The 16,992-nt window shown below is 47.9% G+C and overlaps 1 protein-coding gene across 6 annotated transcripts in view; it reads right to left on the bottom strand.

Annotated features, from left to right (window-relative positions):
• The window catches only part of DIXDC1 (DIX domain containing 1), a 72,120-nt gene that overhangs the window by 18,892 nt on the left and 36,236 nt on the right, over positions 1 to 16,992 (bottom strand). For 5 of the 6 annotated variants that reach the window (XM_013054832.2, XM_004749816.3, XM_004749814.3 and 2 more), the window contains 7 exons: positions 15,601 to 15,726; positions 13,072 to 13,303; positions 12,353 to 12,460; positions 6,687 to 6,799; positions 5,074 to 5,222; positions 1,848 to 1,937; positions 671 to 724 (listed from right to left, as the gene is read on the bottom strand). In XM_013054832.2, the coding sequence (XP_012910286.1) occupies positions 671 to 724; positions 1,848 to 1,937; positions 5,074 to 5,222; positions 6,687 to 6,799; positions 12,353 to 12,460; positions 13,072 to 13,303; positions 15,601 to 15,726 (872 nt within the window). Of the gene's footprint in view, positions 1 to 670; positions 725 to 1,847; positions 1,938 to 5,073; positions 5,223 to 6,686; positions 6,800 to 9,615; positions 10,227 to 12,352; positions 12,461 to 13,071; positions 13,304 to 15,600; positions 15,727 to 16,992 lie in introns of those variants that run through there. The other variant, XM_004749817.2, reaches the window with a different exon arrangement.

The raw sequence follows: 16,992 nt of genomic DNA, 5'->3' as shown, positions 1-16,992 counted from the left end.
AAAAAAGAAAGAAAAAAGGAACAAAAATGTGTAACTGTGTGGTGGTGGATGTTAACTACATTTATAATGGTGATCATTTCATAATATATACACATATCAAATCAATGTTGTACAGCTGAAATTAATGTAGTATAAATTATTTTAAAATGATCTTAAAAAGACCATACTGGGGGGCACCTGGGTGGCTCGTCAGTTAAGCATCTGCCTTTGGCTCAGGTCATGATTTCAGGGTCCTGGGCTCCAGCCCTTAGTCAGGCTCTCTGCTCAGTGGAGAGTCTGCTTTTCCCTCTCCCTCTGACCCACCCCGACCTCGTGCTCTCATTCACATTCCCTCTCTCTCAAAGAAATGAACTAAAAATTTAAAAAAAAAGAAAAGAACCATATTGATATTAGACCCATTTTTAATTAAAAAAGAAAAATTATGAAACATTTAAAACACAAAGAAAGGTGGAACCAATGACATAGATACCTATTACCACCAAGACTCAAAAGACATTACGTTTTTGCCATACTCAGGACATGTCTCTCTCTTTCAATCAAAGATATAAAACAGACACAGCCAAAGTCCTAAGTCTGCATCCCGTCACTCATACACATCACTGTTCTGATGCTGGTGTATGATATTCCCATAAGTTTTTTCAAAGGGAAAAAGGCACATGTTCTGACATACCTTTAGGTCCTGATTCTCCTCCATACTCTGATCCAGACGACTCTGGATTATAATCTAAATATAAGGCACAAAGAGATGGCTATGCAGCTATGCCGTGAAATTCAGAGGTCATTCATTCAGCAAATATTTACTGGGTTCAGCAAGTATTTACTGGGTACCTTTTCCAATGTTAGCCTCCTAACTGAATACAGAGAACAGGAAGCAGCCCCTCCTCTCTGGGGGAAGCACAAGTGGGGGAGGGGCAAGGAAAGGACTGTGGATGAAATTCAGACAAGTGCTTGTGTACTAGGTACAGCGGGTCCGAGGAAAAGCAAAGGAATGATAAAATGACTCTTGCCTTGGAGGGAAATTTTATTGTTGCTGTTTTATAGAAAATGAATTAGAGGAGGTCAGGAGAGGAATCAGGAAAACCAGCTGGAAGGCTGCTAGCATACTGGATGGAGGACTGAATTAAGGTCGTGGCTTTGAGAAAGGAGAGAAGTGGATGGATATAATTTAAAGGGGGAATGGACAGAGCTGGGTGACCTATCAGACACAGAGGGAAGGGCCAGAAGGATGCAAGGATGATGTTCAGTCTTGGGTATCTGGGGCCGTGGGTAGCGATCAGAAACAGAGTGCAAAGGGACAAGTAGTTTTGGTGGTGGAGAGAGAAAAGCCGTTTAATTTAGGACTCGAGGTAGTGAGAGGCTTACGGGACATGGAAGTGGAGATGATGGGCGGTGGTTACATGCCACACAGGCCAGTCAGTCTACAGCTCCAGAGCCGAGCTAGAAATCAGCATCTGAGAAGCAGGGTGGGAAGTGCATGACGCCAAGGAGGCAGGTAACACCGCCCAGGTGAACAGATCCATAGCAGTGGCCCCCAGGGGAACTCTGAGGAGCTTCAAAGGGAACTTGAAGGTGAGCTCTATGAGGGTGGGGTCGTAGGTCTGCTTTGTCCTTAGGGCATCTCCAGTACCAGGAAGTTGTGCCAGGCATAGTTGGCGCTCAGTAAATTTGTTGATGAGGAGAGGGAGGGAGAATGGAAGAAACAGTCAAAAATACAGAGGAAAACAGGAGAGGTGGGGTCAGGGAAGAGAACATTTCAAGAAAGTGAGGACAACAGAGTCGAAAGCTAAAAGCAAATCAAACACATAAACCGGTTTATCTGGAGTCCAGTCACAGACGAAGGAACTCACCAGCTGTTCCTCAGGATTGACTCCTGGTTGAAGGAGGGCCAGGGGCCTCTCCTGTTCATCTTCGGGTAAGGATCCATTGAGCAGTAAGGCCTGAATAAGCACAGAAGCAGAAAGAAACCTGACTCCCATCAGATGACGGAGTCCAGAGTTGAGCTTGCTAAGCTTATCCTAAACTGAAATCACAACTGAGCTTCCCAGGGAAATCTCCTTGGTAATTTTTGGTCCTTTGATACCTCCAATTTTTCATCTTGGGTCTCTCAGAAGTTCCTCTTATCGGGCCCACACTTAGGACCCTTTCATCTTCCTGGATGTGCCTGAATCCTTCCCTTCAAGGCTCTGTGGCTCCAGCTGCTCAAACTAAATTTACTACCTAGAAAGTGAACTAAAAGAATTACCTTTCCTTAGAGAAGTTAACTACAATGAATTATTTAAAACACATTTAGGGGCGCCTGGCGGGCTCAGTCTTTAGAGCGTGTGACTCTGGATCTCAGGGTTGTGTGTTTGAGCCCCAGGATAGGTGTAGAGATTACTGAGAAAGAAAAAATCTTAAAAAAAAAAAATACATTTCGAGCACTGAATTGGGTTTGTTGGATTTCTGTTTGTTTTAATAACTCTGAATTTTTACTCCCTAGGGCAACCTGTATGGAACAAGAAGGAAAACCTATTGACAGAGAGATGTCCTCCTCATTTCCGCTCCCCACACCAGGCTTTGCTTTCACAGAGTGTGGGGGGTGGGGGGTGGGGGAGGCACACTTACCCTGAAGGAGAGGAAGCACAGACCCTAGAGCCCTTCACAGGCACTGACCATCCCAAAGCCCCGCTCTAATATTGTACAGCTCAACAACACGGGTTTGCACTGCACAGGTCCCACTGATATAATTTTTTTTTTTTTACAAAATACATTTCAGTTCTGAAAGCATATTTTCTCTTCCTTATGATTTTAACATTTGCTATTCTCTAGTTTACTTTAAGAGCACAGTATGTAATACCGGTAACAGTCAAAAGAGGGGTTAATCAACTCTTTATGTTTTCAGTAAACCTTATGGTCAACAGTAGGCTGTTAGTAGTTAAGTTCTGGGGGAGTCAAAAGTCATACACAGATTTTCAACTGTGCAGGGGGTTGGTGCCCCTAGTCACCTCCCCCACAAGTTGGCCAAAGATCAACTGTACTCATAATCTGTAACCTTATTCCTCAAGAAGACCCCCAAAACTGTATTCTTTAGCACTCACAAAACCTGAACTGCTCATGCAGGTAGGATTACGAGACCTATCAGCTCAGTGGAAGATTTAAGAGTGTGTCCCCTTTTTATATTTCAGTTCTGTCCCAGTTCAGTCAAGAGTTACAGAGGTTATGGGGCGCCTGGGTGGCTCAGTGGGTTAAAGCCTCTGCCTTCGGCTCAGGTCATGATCTCAGGGTCCTGGAATCGAGCCCCGCATTGAGCCTCTCTGTGCTTCCTCCTCTCTCTGCCTGACTCTCTGCCTACTTGTGATCTCTGTCTGTCAAATAAATAAACAAAATCTTAAAAAAAAAAAAATAAAGTAACAGAGGTTAAACCCCATCTCAGTAAATGTAACACTAATTACATCACAAATGCTGGTATACAAAAACTGTTTAAAATCAGCCACTGGTTGGTCTATCAAGCAGTAACTAATTATAAAATATTAGTAAAGCGAATGAATTTGGCTATCCCCTGGAGCGTGGCAAGAGGTGTAAGACAAGTATGACACCACAGGGAGCTAAGGGAGAGCAACATCATAGACACATTAACTCTGTTAGTGGCAAAGTGTTCAGTGGGCTCTAACTGAGGTACACTAAGAAGTCATAAATCCTGGTCGTGGCTTAGCAGGCAACTCCCTCATCACCGAAAGAGTTAAGGAGCCCAGTGGATGCTGTGAGCCCCATTGTATTCTATAATGGAACTGAATTCTCATTGTGATCATGTGGCTGTGAATTAAAGCAACTCTGTTTGCAGGGAATATTAGGGTGCTGACTTTCTGCCTGTCAAATCTCTTCTCTTTCTGTCTAATCTGCCGTCGGATTTCTCCCAGACTGAAAAATGCAAACTAAACTGAAAGCCAAACTGATGGATATCTGTGTTCATATACTGCAAACCATCCTGGGAAAGAGCCGGTTGGGTGTAATCCCAAAGTTCGCACTCATTAATTAAACCAGTCCTTGGTGGAGTGGCAGATAAGAGATCTCAAAGGCAGACATTTAAAAAATAACAAAGCCAATGGGGAAAAATCAACAACTCTCCTTGGGAATGTTTAGGCAGTAAACATTCCTCCAACCCTTCCCAGCTCCAGTGGCATACATTATGCAAACTGTGTCTCCCCAGCACCAATCTCCTTCTTTCTTTCGGCACCCTTTGTGTCCCCACCCTGCTGCTGGCTGGCTGGGAGCACACCCTCCACCACCTACCGGCTGCCAGAGCCACTCACATAATGTGGGCTTTGTTTACGTATCCATAAATATCTGACAATTCAGAAGCAGGGCCGTTCCCAGCACGAACATAAAGGAATATTCCTAGACAATTTCAGGGTCATCAGCACATGGCAAGCCCCCCCCACCAAACAGGGACAGATGCACAAAGACAGAGGATTGGGGGGGGGGGGTCACTCAGGGTAGGAACGAAGTCAATTGGGTCAGTCGGCCTCAGGGGTCGAATTGCCGAGCTGGCACGAAGGTATAGAAAAGACTGAAGAGCTTTGTTGTTCGAGGAAAACCTGTTACCTGATCATTATGGCTTGGCAACCTCTTGCAAACGCATTAGGAGGGAGCTAAATCCCTCAGCTAAACTCAAATGGGGACCTGCCGCATTACTGGCCCTTGTGTTCTTCCTGCGAGAGAATTTCTGGGGACAAATTCTAGACTGTTCCCACTGCCAATCTCTGGCGAAGGCCCACGACTGCAGGTACATAGCTATGGACAGGTGAGACTTGCCTATAAGCAAAGAGCCAGAAGAAGGGTTGGGTAGGGGTCCGTAATGGCTCCCAGGCTTGCAGAAATTCCAACAGCTGTGCAGCCAGTGAGAGACCGCAAGGTCCATTTGGGAGCGAGCACCCACAAAGAAAGAATTTTCTGCTCTTCGAGTACTACTCTGTCTAAACTCCCCATTCAACTCTGATGTCATATGAAACTGAAAAGTGATTTTCAACTGATTGTCGTGACTTAAAAATAAGCATCAATCGGTGACTGAGGACAAACCACACGGCAAAGAGCTACCTGTAATCCTGATATCATTTTCTTTGCTTCCTCCATTTCTTTTTCCAAATGTTCTTGTTGTTCCAACAGCTGTTCTTCCCATGAGGTCTCCAGGTAGGTTCCGGGGCTGCCCGGGCGCCAGTCTCGGGAAAGCGGAGAGTCTGTTTCCTCTGCAAAATGAAAGGAGGGAGTACAGTTCATGCTGAAGAAGTTTCCAGCAGAAAGCGTTCACAGTCCCCCGCGTTCACGGGTTCAGGTCACCTGCCTTCCGTGCCTGTCCGCACGACGCAAATGGGACTCTCCACCAGGTGGGGCTGCGAGACATAAGGAACTGGCTATGAACTTGGGCTCCCGCAGCAGGGGGGAAAGAGATCGCCCGCAGAACCTTTAAGAAGTAATAAGATTCCCTCTTGGGGAGTCTTGGTATGGGACACACAGCCCCTACTCTTAATCCTCTGGAACTGGCATCCCTGAAGCTGGATTCTGCCAGGTACAAAGACAGGAGCTGCCAGTCGCAGTGAAAACCAAATTGCTGTGGAGCTTCAGAGGGGAGCCTCCAAATTCATATTCCTTTGCCCGAAGCCCCTTTCACCTAGGACGCTGTGTGAGTCACGCAGGAAGCAGACTAATGAGAGCACACGTGCACAAAGTATTCAATCTGGCTCCCTGGGTTCATTTTATTTTCCTACCTTTACAGTCTCTTTGCTCTTATTTCCTTGTCTGTCTATTTTATTCCATCTAATTGTGTGCTCGGCTATTAAAAATGCATTCCGGAATTCAGAAGGGTACCAACTCTCGGAGTAAGTGTCTTCATTCACAAGCGTGAATGTAGTAAGGACAATTCCTCTGGGTTGCTGTGAAGATTGAATGAGCTAAGCCATGCGCAGGGCTCCGCGGTGCCTGACCCAGAGCTCTCGCTCAGTAAATGCCCCCCAACCCCGGCCCCAAGAGTGTCTGGATCAGTCACAGGACTGACTCCTCCGTGCTAATTCCAGGGCTAGAGGCAAGAATTTAAGTCCGGTTTTTCTTCTGAGGGCTTCAGTTTCATTATAACCCTTACAGATGAATAAAACTCTATTGAAATCACATGCTTTGCTTCTTGTATGCTTCCCTCTATGTTTACATGAGGAAAAGGAGAGCCTGAAACAGAGGAAGTCTAAACAAAGGGGACCCTTTGTGGTCCCTTCTGTGGCTGTCACACCAGTGCCTAATGTAGTCCCGGTCTTTATACTTTCACAGATGCCTCAGCTCATACTGTATATTCTTGGTTCAAATGTAAGTCAAGGACTTGCTGAAATTATTTCTGTAACAGAGGGATAATAAAAACTGTTTACTTGAATAAGGCTTTGGATTGCCCCAAAGTCATATCCTAATTCACAGGCAGCCGGCAGAGGAATGGCCCATCTACATTGTTGTAAGATTTTTGACGGTTACAACATCCAAAGAGATGTTCTGCAAAAGGATAGCCATGTTCATTGGCTCAAAGGCATCAGAGTCCCTAGAGCTGACCCAGCACGCACAGACTACGGAGAGGGAGAAGGCCAGGGAGTTTACAGGCAGATAGTCAGGACCCCCAAACACTTCAAGACGAGGGCTGGTCCTTAAGCCAACCCAGGCCCGCGGACAGATAGTACCTGTTCTGTTCTCTATTCCTTCAGCAGGAATCATCACAAAATCTGCCTTCTCCTCCGACTGAGTTATAATGGATTCGCTCTTTGCACTGTGGATAGGACTGGGTGAAGTCAGGCTGTGATGGAAGGAAAAGGAAGAGAAACAATGATTACGAACAATTTTCTTTTACAGATTTGTTTATTTGGGAGAGAGAGCGCAGTGGGGAGGGAGAGAAAGTCTGAAGCAAACTGTGCTTGGTGTGGACCTTGACGCAGGGTTCGATCTCATGACCCTGAGATCACGATCTGAGCCAAAACCCAGAGTTGGATGCTTAACCGATGGCCATCCAGGCGCCCCTGAGGAGTTGTTTAGAAGCCAACTGTCATAATTTATCCCAGAGACATGTTCTTACTCCTACTCTCCTACATAGTCCCCGGCCACAGTATGAACAAACGTTTGTTGAATGAGTGCAGGATGAACTTTCTGAATGAATGAAATGAATGCTAAATGCATGACCCAGTCTTAGGAAGTCTTTTCTACAGCAAGGCTGCCTTGAAGCCTGATTCACAAAGCACAGATTTACCAGGATGGGTAATCTAGCATCTTAAAAGAACGTTGAGTTTTATTTTGTTTGCTCTTTTTTTTTTTTTTTTTTTTTTTTTTAAACTTACCACCACCACCTGCTCTACCACCATTCCTGGGCCGAGATTCAAAGACTGATATAGTGTGTGTCTCAGTAGCTTTGGGAGCTGGAAGGAAAATCTACTCACAGAAACAAGTATCACCAGCAGAGCAACATGGCAGATCAGCTCTAGGCTGATCTCAAAAGAGGGGACAATGCTGAGGGTGATTCATGGTGAGAAACTGCTGGGACTGTGGACAGTTGCCAGGCTGGGCAAAAAGGCAGTGACACATCAACAAGGACAGGAAGTGACAAGAAAAGGGGGAATCAGAAGGAAAGGGGGAAAAGACCTGATAGGGAAAGGGAAAGGTTTACTTGATTGGATCATCGAAGAGTTATTCAGATCCCTGCTATACTCTTTGCAAATTATCATCAGAAATCTCTCAACAATTCTTAAGTTCTGCTACAACTATTAGCCTTGGAGGGAACTGCTGAGATTTTCAGGGAAGATGAATTTCAAAGCTGCAAAACAACAGCAACTCCACAAGACAAGATGCGAATGTGAGGCTGACATTTCCATCTGACAGGGAAAAGGAATCTGAAGGGCCTTTCTTCTTCGCACCGCACCTTGAGAACATCAGCTCTAAAACAATCTCAGGGGCTGTGGGGTCTCCAGGCCCGGCCCCCTCTCCGGAATTCTTTCCAAATCCATCACCCAGACAACAGTGAAAGTGTCTAAGACTCACTGACCCACTTAATGTGCCCCTGAAGTCTCCCAGGCTAATCCTCACAGCCTCGATCAGGAGTTAACGTTTTGTCTTCCTAGAAACCAGGATAAACAAGAGCTGAGCACAAGGGGTTGTATTCGGAGATTTCTAAAACCTCGAAAGCAGTTTGAGGACTAGTGTCTCTTCCTCTTCGTTGTTGCAAGTTTAAGGGCTTTGGTGGGAATGACCTCAACCACTACGACATTTTCATCCTTATTAGAACCTTAGAAAACAATTTACAGTTTTTTGCTTCAAATTAAGGAAAGTCATTTAACCCTATCTATAGATCCATAACCTGAGCAGACAAGGGGTAGAAAGGTGGCGAGGAGCGGTATTTAGGAAAGATAATTGCTGATCCCTCTTTCCCCACTTAGGCCATCTGATTTCCAGGCCAACAGGAACGAACTGCTGAAAGAGCATTAGTGTAAGGGCATTCTGTCCTCCTAAGGATAGATTTATGAGTATTCAGGCCTCTGCATTCCCTTCCTACAGAAATGGGGACCCACTTGCAGAAAGAGGCCTGTATTAGCTGCTCCTCTTTGAGAAATGATAAAATGACACTTCCTTAGCTGACAAGGTGCTATGGTTGACACGTTCCACTGCCGGCATTTGGCTGGACCACAGTGGGTATGTGTGAGACGCAGGGGGGTGGGGGTGGGAAGAGGAGTGTGAACCCAGGATGCTGGAAAACTGTTTGCCCGAAAGCAGGGACGCATGCTCAGCTCCACCTCCCCCCTCTTAAGTGAGTTGTCTCCCATATAAGGGCAGAAGGAGGCGGATGTCTGCATACCCAACCCCACTGGGGGAGTGGCAGAGCAGCCAAAGGAAAACAACATTTCTTTCTTGAATTTGAGGCTGCCAGCAAGTGAGGCCACAGAGAGGTAAGACCAGGAAACTAGGTGGCCAAGTCCAAAGAGAAGGACCTGTGGAAGAAAAACTCTGAAGCTCAGGTCAGAGCAGCAATCTTGCCACATCCCCAAGAACCTCCGGTAGGAGGACAGAGCATTTAGTCAACTGCTTCAGGTCACAGAAAAGTATTTTAATGCTAATTAGTTAAGTGGCTTGGGCTCCTCCCGAGGAGCTCAGAACCCCAATTTTGTAAACAAGTAATGCCCCACCTGCCATCATAATCCCCTCAAATCAGGGAACTGACTACAAATAAGATTGGACAGATTGATTTCTTAATTCCCACAGGTCTGACGTCTCTCCAGCTTAGGGTCAGACAAACGATCCCGCAGCAAAGTCCAGATCAGAGTAAAATCAATTTTTAGAAAATGGGTAATGGGTGATAAGAAAGCGTCCTGCTTACTCCTGAAGTGCCCTCCCACAGCAGAGACAGGACAAGGTGAAGGGCCGCTCCTCCCACCCCCATGCTGGCTCCAGTTTCCTAAACCCAGCGCATTTTGTACTGATAATCCCAGACCCGCAGCCTGTCCCTCGCAGCACAGCGCCCCCACCCACACCGGTCCGTCTCTGGCCAAGAGCATCCTCCAGTCCTGGCCCTGCGCCCGCCCATGCCCCCCCGACCCCCACACCTCCAAAGCCCAAGTGGCTTCTGCTCACCATTTCACTTGCGTCCCTCCCATGGTCCCCCTCCTGGCTGCGGCTTCAGCGAGCCCGTTTCCCTGGGTGAAGCTGGAGGCTGGGAGTCACGGCGCTCCCGAATTCGGGCATGTCTCCCCGCGCTGGGGCCCGCAGAACCACTCCATGGGCAGGTCGGCTACCAGAGCCGCTGGCCCCGACCGCGGGAGAGAGTCGGAAGGGCAGAGAGGCGGGCGTCTCGGCCCCGGGGTCGGGGATGTTCCCGGGACTGAGGCCCGCGGTCCCGGCCGCTCAGACGCTGCAGCAGCCCGGCCTGGGCGGAAGCCGCCTCCCCTCGTAGGCTGCGGGTCCCTGGCGGCGGCATCGCGGCGGCCGCGCGGCTGCGGGCGTGCCCCCGGGCGCGGGCATCTCACCCCATTGCCCGCGCGGGGCAGCGCTGCCCGCTGCTCCCGCTGCGCGGTCGGGTCCCCGCGGCGAGCGTGCGGGCGCCCCCGGCTCCGAGCCGCCTCCCGCCCCTCCCGCGCCTCCCGCCCCTCCCCTCGCCGCCCCCGCTTCCAGGCGGACAGCGCCGCGGGCAGCGCGGGGCTCGGACCCGGCTCCGGCGGGGTGGGCTGGGAGGCCGAGCCGGAGTCCGGCGCTCGGGCGGGGGCGGGGCCGCGGACGCCGAGCCCCGGGGAGGGGTGGGCACCCCGGGGCTGGAAACGCCCTTTCCGCACCGACCCCTCCCTTCGCGACGGCGGAGGTCGGGGCCGGTGTCACCCGGCTCCCCGTCGGAGCGGGGGGGGGGGGGGGCCTGGCCGGGTGGAGACTCAGGGTCGCGCCCGGAAACCCTCCGAACGCCGTTCTCCTCCCACCTTCCCCCGGGCGTTGCACGTGTTCTCGCTTCCCAACTAGGGATCGTTCCGCGTGGACACAGTAGGAGGCCGGCCCGAGGTCTAGGGAGCAACAGGCGGCCTGCAGCGGGGGGGGGGGGGGGGGGGGGGGGGCACCTTTCCCATCTTATGAGCCGCTCCCCGTTCACAGTCACATCGGGAAGTCTCCAGGCCTTCCTGGGTCACTGAGCCACGAGGTGACCTCCCCTGAGGAAGGGGGTGGTCGGGCAGAATGTTCCAGAGCCTCCTGGGTCCCGGGAGCTTACTGAGCAAAACCCAACTGACCCAGCATCCCAAAGATGTAAGTGAGACATCAGCTTAGAAGAAAATGACCAAAAAAAGCAGGAAGGAGCGACAGACCGGGAAATGAGACTCATTACCTGACCCCTCTCCCAGAAAAACGGTCACTGCCCACTGCAGCCCGATTTCCAGGGGGTCCCTAATTCGCACTGTGTCACAGCCCCTACCCCAGTCTGAGTTCAATTGCCAGAAAGGAAGGAAGCGGGTGTTCTCAAGAAGACATCCAGACTTCTCTCCTCTAGCACTCGCTCTCTCTAGCGCTCTCTCTCTCTCTCTTTCTGTCTCTCTGTCTGGCTCTCTCTCATTTTAACTCTGGCAGGCACAAAAAAGTGAAAGGCCTGTAGCCATGCAGGAAGCAACAGATCTCATTATAAATGAAATGTCCTTTGACTCTCTATACCCAGTGATAGCCTAAGCAGCACACAAGGAAGAAATGGTTCAGATTCTCATTACCAGCACACCTATTGCTCAATGGGTACAGGGTTTCCTTCTGGGGTGATGAAAACGTCTTTGAGCTGGACAGAGGTGATGATCACACAACATTATGAAGATACTAAATGCCACTGAATGGTATACTTTAAAATGCTTAGTGGCTAATTTTACGTTATGTGAATTTTATAAATAAAAAAGCAATTTACTAAATGTAAAAATTAAAGTTGAGTAAGTATTAATATACTGATACAATTATCAGTATATTAAAATGCTGGGAAGAATTCCATGTGACTGCAACAAATTAAATGGTCTATCAATCTAAGATGAAATTTTATGTGGAAAAGAAACAGTAAGAAAGAAAATAAATGGACTTAAAATACGTATAAGACAAAGAACAATTAGACTTAACTAGAACAGACTACACTGGGCTGGGGTAGGAGAGAAAAGGTCATAAGAGCATAAATTTAAAAAATGATTCAGCAATGAAATGAAGTTAGTAAATAAGTTGACATGATCTGGTATGTATTTTTAGGAGCATGATTTACATGAGCCAGGAAAGTCGTCTTTTTCTGCCACTACACTTGGCATCGATCAGGCTTTATTAGAGCAGTGTGTCCTGTTTCGGTCTTTGCACTTGGCTCTAAGCGCTACAGATGGCCGTTCTGCTAGAGTCACAAACATCTTAGCCCACACCAATGCATACTAATCCGCCACAATTCCTGGCCCTATAAATGAAAGCTGAAAACATCCTAATGTTCTCAGACAACTCTGCTCAGTTTTTCCTACTGTTATACACTTGCTAGAACCTTCTCTGGCCACACTTAGCGTTCAGCTCAGGCATAGAGGCAGTACGATGGAACCAGCTGTCAGGCTGGCCAGGGAGACCAAACCAGGGGCTGGGCCCTCCTGGCTGCCAGTCATGCCCCCCTGTGGACAGAGCTGAGCACTGGCACTCGGCTCCACGCAATGCTTCCCACTCACCACCCTCCCTACCTTCCAGCCAGTACAAAACTGCAAAGCAGTGAAGACAACCCCTTTAAAGTCAAACATAAACTGACGGAAAGAGAAAAGAGCGAGGAGCCTCACTGCCTGTCGTATTGCTACTTGAAGCTGAAAACTCCGAGATGTGCCCCCCCAACCCCCAGGACGGTTACCTGGAGCAGCTGGACTCGGATGGGGACCTCTGCTGCCCTTCGTACTGCTGCACCAGGGCCCGCACGCTCCAGTATGGATTCTCGATCTCCTCGTCCACGCTGCTGTTCCTAAAGTCGGGGGGCACCAGCAAAGAAAAGGGTGTCAGTCCTTCAGGTCAACTCAGCAAGAACTGAGAGATGGCCACTCTCAGAGTGCTAAGGGGAGAAAGAGGAGGAAGGCCAAGTCCTTGCCTTAAAGACACCGGACACCCAGGAGGGAAACAGACCTAAACACAACTATTTGCACCAGGCTCTGCAACATCCAGGGTCCTGCCCTCTCCCAGCAGACATACCACCTCCAAAATGTTTCCTGCCATGACTCTTCAGGACAAGCTGGCTTGAGTATACATTCTAGAGAGACACTCCCCCAGATGACTTGGAACACTGCTCCCACATATCTCCCCATGAAGAAAACACACTGTGCCAAAGGTATATATTTAACATCCTGGGCACCAGGACAAAAAATTACAAATATGATTCTTTTACTTTCTTCTAACTGCAAAGTAAACATCTCTTTTGATAGGGTTTTCTGTCTTGGAGCGTCCTTTCTGACCCCACACTCCATGCTCTTTTCTGCAATGTGGGGCTGTTTAGGTGACACGTCTGTCTATCGGACGGTATCATTTGCCACAAATATCAGAGACAGGAACAAGGTCCCATCCCCAGATTTTGACCCTTACCTCTGTCTGTATCGAAAGACATCCCGTCCTGACCGTGACATGTCATGACATACGTCAGCCAGAGCGGCCGCTGCTCCCTGGGCCACAGCAGTGGCACAGTGTGGCTGGTGACTCTGCAGAGAGGCTCTGGGGTCCCTTCCTTGGCTCACCGTCCTGTTGGAGCCAGGTTTGAAATGAGCTGCCAAGGCAAGGACCAGCCTCATGATAGACTTCAGGTTTCCTTCCACAATATCTGAGGGACAGAACAGACCCAGAGGTCCTAAGAGGGAGGCAGAGGGTTCATTCATTTAATACGTATTTGCTAGTGACACCAGTCTCTTTGTCCTCACAGAGCCATGTTCAACAGGAAGACAGAACGTTTAAAAGCAATCATAGTGAAGTATGGTCATGTGCTATGGTAGAACAGAATACTCCGGGAGCACAAAGTAAAGGCATCTTATCCAGCCTAGAGGTCTCAGGGAAGGATTCCCAGGGGAAGTGAATTTTAAATTGAGACTTGATTGACAAATAGTGGTTCGTCAGGTGAAGGAGGAGAAGGAAAAGTGTATTCCAAGAAGAGGGAACAGCAAGTGTAAAGGTCTAGAGGTGAGAGAGAGCACGACCCACAAGAGCTGTGCTGTCCAATATGGAGGCTACTGGCCACATGAGGCTACCGAGCACTTAGAGGGGAGATTCTGAATTGAAATGTGCTCCAAGGGTAGTACCTCACACAACAAAAGTCAGACTGAAACATATCTCATTAGACTTAGCACAAAAAATAGAAGGCACACTATTTCCTTCATAACTGTTATATTGATTACATGTTGCACTGATAATATTTTGGATATACTGGGTTAAATAAAATGTTTTCTTAAAATTCATTTCTCCCATTTCCTTTTTATTTTAAAAAGGGATCTTTTCAGTTTCGTGTAGGAGACTCGTGTTATATTTCTGCAGCACAGCACTGTGGCAGAGGAAACTGAAAACAGCACAGCGGGTTGAGGGGCTGAGTGCAGGGGTGCAGGTGAAGGGTGAGGCCGCAGGGGGAGATATCAGAGGCCGGGTCAGAAAGGGCATGGCAAGCCCCAGGATGGACTTTGAATTTTCCCCTAAGGACCCGCATGTGCAGAGCAGTAGCATGAGCTTATGTATTCTCAGAATTCTCAGAAACATCATTTTGGCTGCAGAGCTGTGGGGAGGGAGACAAAACTTGAGGCAATGAGACTAATTAGGAAGCTGCTGCACTTCTCCAGGTAAACGACAATTATGTCCTCAGTGGCAGTATTCCCTCAAAATAGCTGACTTTAATGGGCCAGATCCCCAAGCCCACCCCTCAGGGGGACCAGAACAGAGATATTACGGCACTCTAAATTTTGCCCTAGAAAAAAAAAAAGCACGCAAAAAAACAATGTGATTGGAGCGCCTGGGTGGCTAGGTGGGTTAAAGCCTCTGCCTTCGGCTCAGGTCATGATCCCGGGGTCTTGGGATCGAGCCCCACATCGGGCTCTCTGCTCAGTGGGGAGCCTGCTTCCTCCTCTCTCTCTCTCTCTGCCTGCCCTTCTGCCTACTTGTGATCTCTGTCTGTCAAATAAATAAATAAAATATTTTTTAAAATATTTGAAAAAAAAATGTGATAGATCTGGTGAAAGTTAAAATAAGGGAATGGGTAAAACTCCTATTTTTTTAGTTTCATAGCACTGCAAATATGCAAAGCTTGGAAAATGATTGATTGATACCTCCTACAGGGCGCTCCCAATGGTCAAATGTCTGCCCCACCTAAATGATCCCACCACAGAAAACACCACTAACCCAACATGGAAGGAAGGCTCCCTCCGGCTCTCATTCCCATTCTCAGTCTGGCAATCAGACCCAGAAACTGAAGCTGAAACAGAACCCAACCTACAAGCAATTCTAGAGAAACAGTGGGAGGGCCAGGGAACCTGGGTCTCTGACCACCTAAATGCTTCCTTGCAGCTGGGCTCAATACGGACTCAGAAGTGTCCTCTTTGGGTTCTGCAGCTATAAGAGAGGCTATGTACAGAGGTGCCAGAACCCCTTTTCATCTTGCCTGAAATATTCTGCAATATCCCCCAAATTAAAAGCTATTAACTGTTTTTCTTCGGAAAACTGGATGGAAAAATCTGTAGCTATTATAATTTGAAATAATTCTTGAGTATAAAACCCAAGGAACTTGAAAAACATAATCTGTCTTCATTTTTGATTACTTAAATGAGACACTGTAAAGTTAATATCCCAATCTTGTCATTTCTACTGTATTTTCTTCACACATACACTAAAGCAGACCTTTATTCAATTAAAATGAATAGAGAATGTCTATCTCCATCCAGGTTTTCAAAGCACTCAGATTTTGATGATTCCCCTGTCCCACGAGGGTAACTCTTTATGGATAAATGATATGATGGCATGGGCCTAATGCTATTCCAGTCTACTCAGAAGCCTCGGCTATACAATGGGTGGTTCTTCTGAACCTCATAATCACTGGGTAAAGCTGAGTGTACTCATCCCCCAAAGATGTGATGGGCCGCTGACCTTTAGCCGAAGTCTGGTGCATGCGAATCTTTTTGGAGGCCACAAACTGGAGCACTTTCTCCACATTATTCTTCATCTCCTGTTGGTTACTGGGAGCCAGCTGTACCCCCTTCAGTTTTTCTCCTGCTGTTAGAAGAGAGAAAACATACAAAAGCTATAGGGAGGAACATTATCAAAGTTTCCTAACAGCCAGATACCGAGAAAGGGAATATTTGATGGAAAAGCTAAGATTACATATAAATATGCAAGTGCGTTAAGCCTTGGTGTTGATCATCTGGATGCGGAATAAGAAAGGAAGAGCCTTTTGGAGGGTCTTCAAATTTTCAAAGCTGTACGCAGGGGCCTGGGAAATGACCGTGTGTATGCTTCCTCATTCAACAAATCCTCACTGAGCACCCACCGCACGCCTGGCATTGTTGTGGGCACCAGTGAAACAGCCATGAAAGACATGGACAGAGTCCCTTCCATTGCAGACCTTCTATCTGCAGGGATGACAGAGGACCAAGTGAACCAGTACATGTTTAATATAATTTCAGGCAGTGGTAGGTGCTGTGAGGAAAAACAAAGAAAAGCAGCATCATGGCCTCCCTGATAGTGGGCAGAGACCTGAATAAAGTAAGAGATGTTAGGATCTGAGGAGGAAGCATTCCAGACTGAAGAACCACAGGTACAAACAGCAGGGTGCGGAGGGGGGCGCTTGGGTGGCTCAGTGGGTTAAGCCTCTGCCTTCGGCTCAGGTCATGATCTCAGGGCCCTGGGATTGAGCCCCACATCGGGCTCTCTGCTCAGCAGGAAGCCTGCTTCCTCCTCTCTCTCTGCCTGCCTCTCTGCCTACTTGTGATCTCTCTCTGTCAAATAAATAAATAAATAAAATCTTAAAAAAAACAAAAAACGAAAAACAAACCTCACACCAGGGTGGGAATGAGCTCAGCTTATCTGAGGAACAGCAGTGGCTGAAGTGGAGAGAGAAAGGGGAGTCAAATCCTAGGAGAAGGTCGACAGGTAAGCAAAGCCAGGTCATTTAGGGTCTGTAGATTAATAATCTGTGTTTTAAAAGAGGACTCTATATGGACTCAGCTTACATAGAGAGGAAACAGGGAGATTTGTTAGAAAATGAAACTAGTCAAGGCAAGGGTTAATGATGTTTTGGGCTTGACCGGAAAAGGCTGACAGGTGAGAAGTCAGGTACTGGGTAAAATTTTAATGTAAAGCAGATAGCACATGTGAAGGACTGGGTACGATATAGGAAGAAAAGAGAATAATTAAGGACAACTTCCACAGCTGGGTGGATGGTACCATCCTGTGTTACTTCAGAAGAAATCTGGAGGAGAGAGGAACTGGTAGGGAGAAGGACAGCCCAAGTTCTGATTAGGGCATGTGCAGTTACAGCTG

The sequence above is a fragment of the Mustela putorius genome, unplaced genomic scaffold (assembly GCF_011764305.1).
Source record: "Mustela putorius furo isolate JIRA1106 unplaced genomic scaffold, ASM1176430v1.1 tig00000198_pilon_pilon_pilon, whole genome shotgun sequence".
NCBI classification, from domain to species: domain Eukaryota; kingdom Metazoa; phylum Chordata; class Mammalia; order Carnivora; family Mustelidae; genus Mustela; species Mustela putorius.
This window is presented reverse-complemented; position numbering and strand designations above follow the sequence as displayed.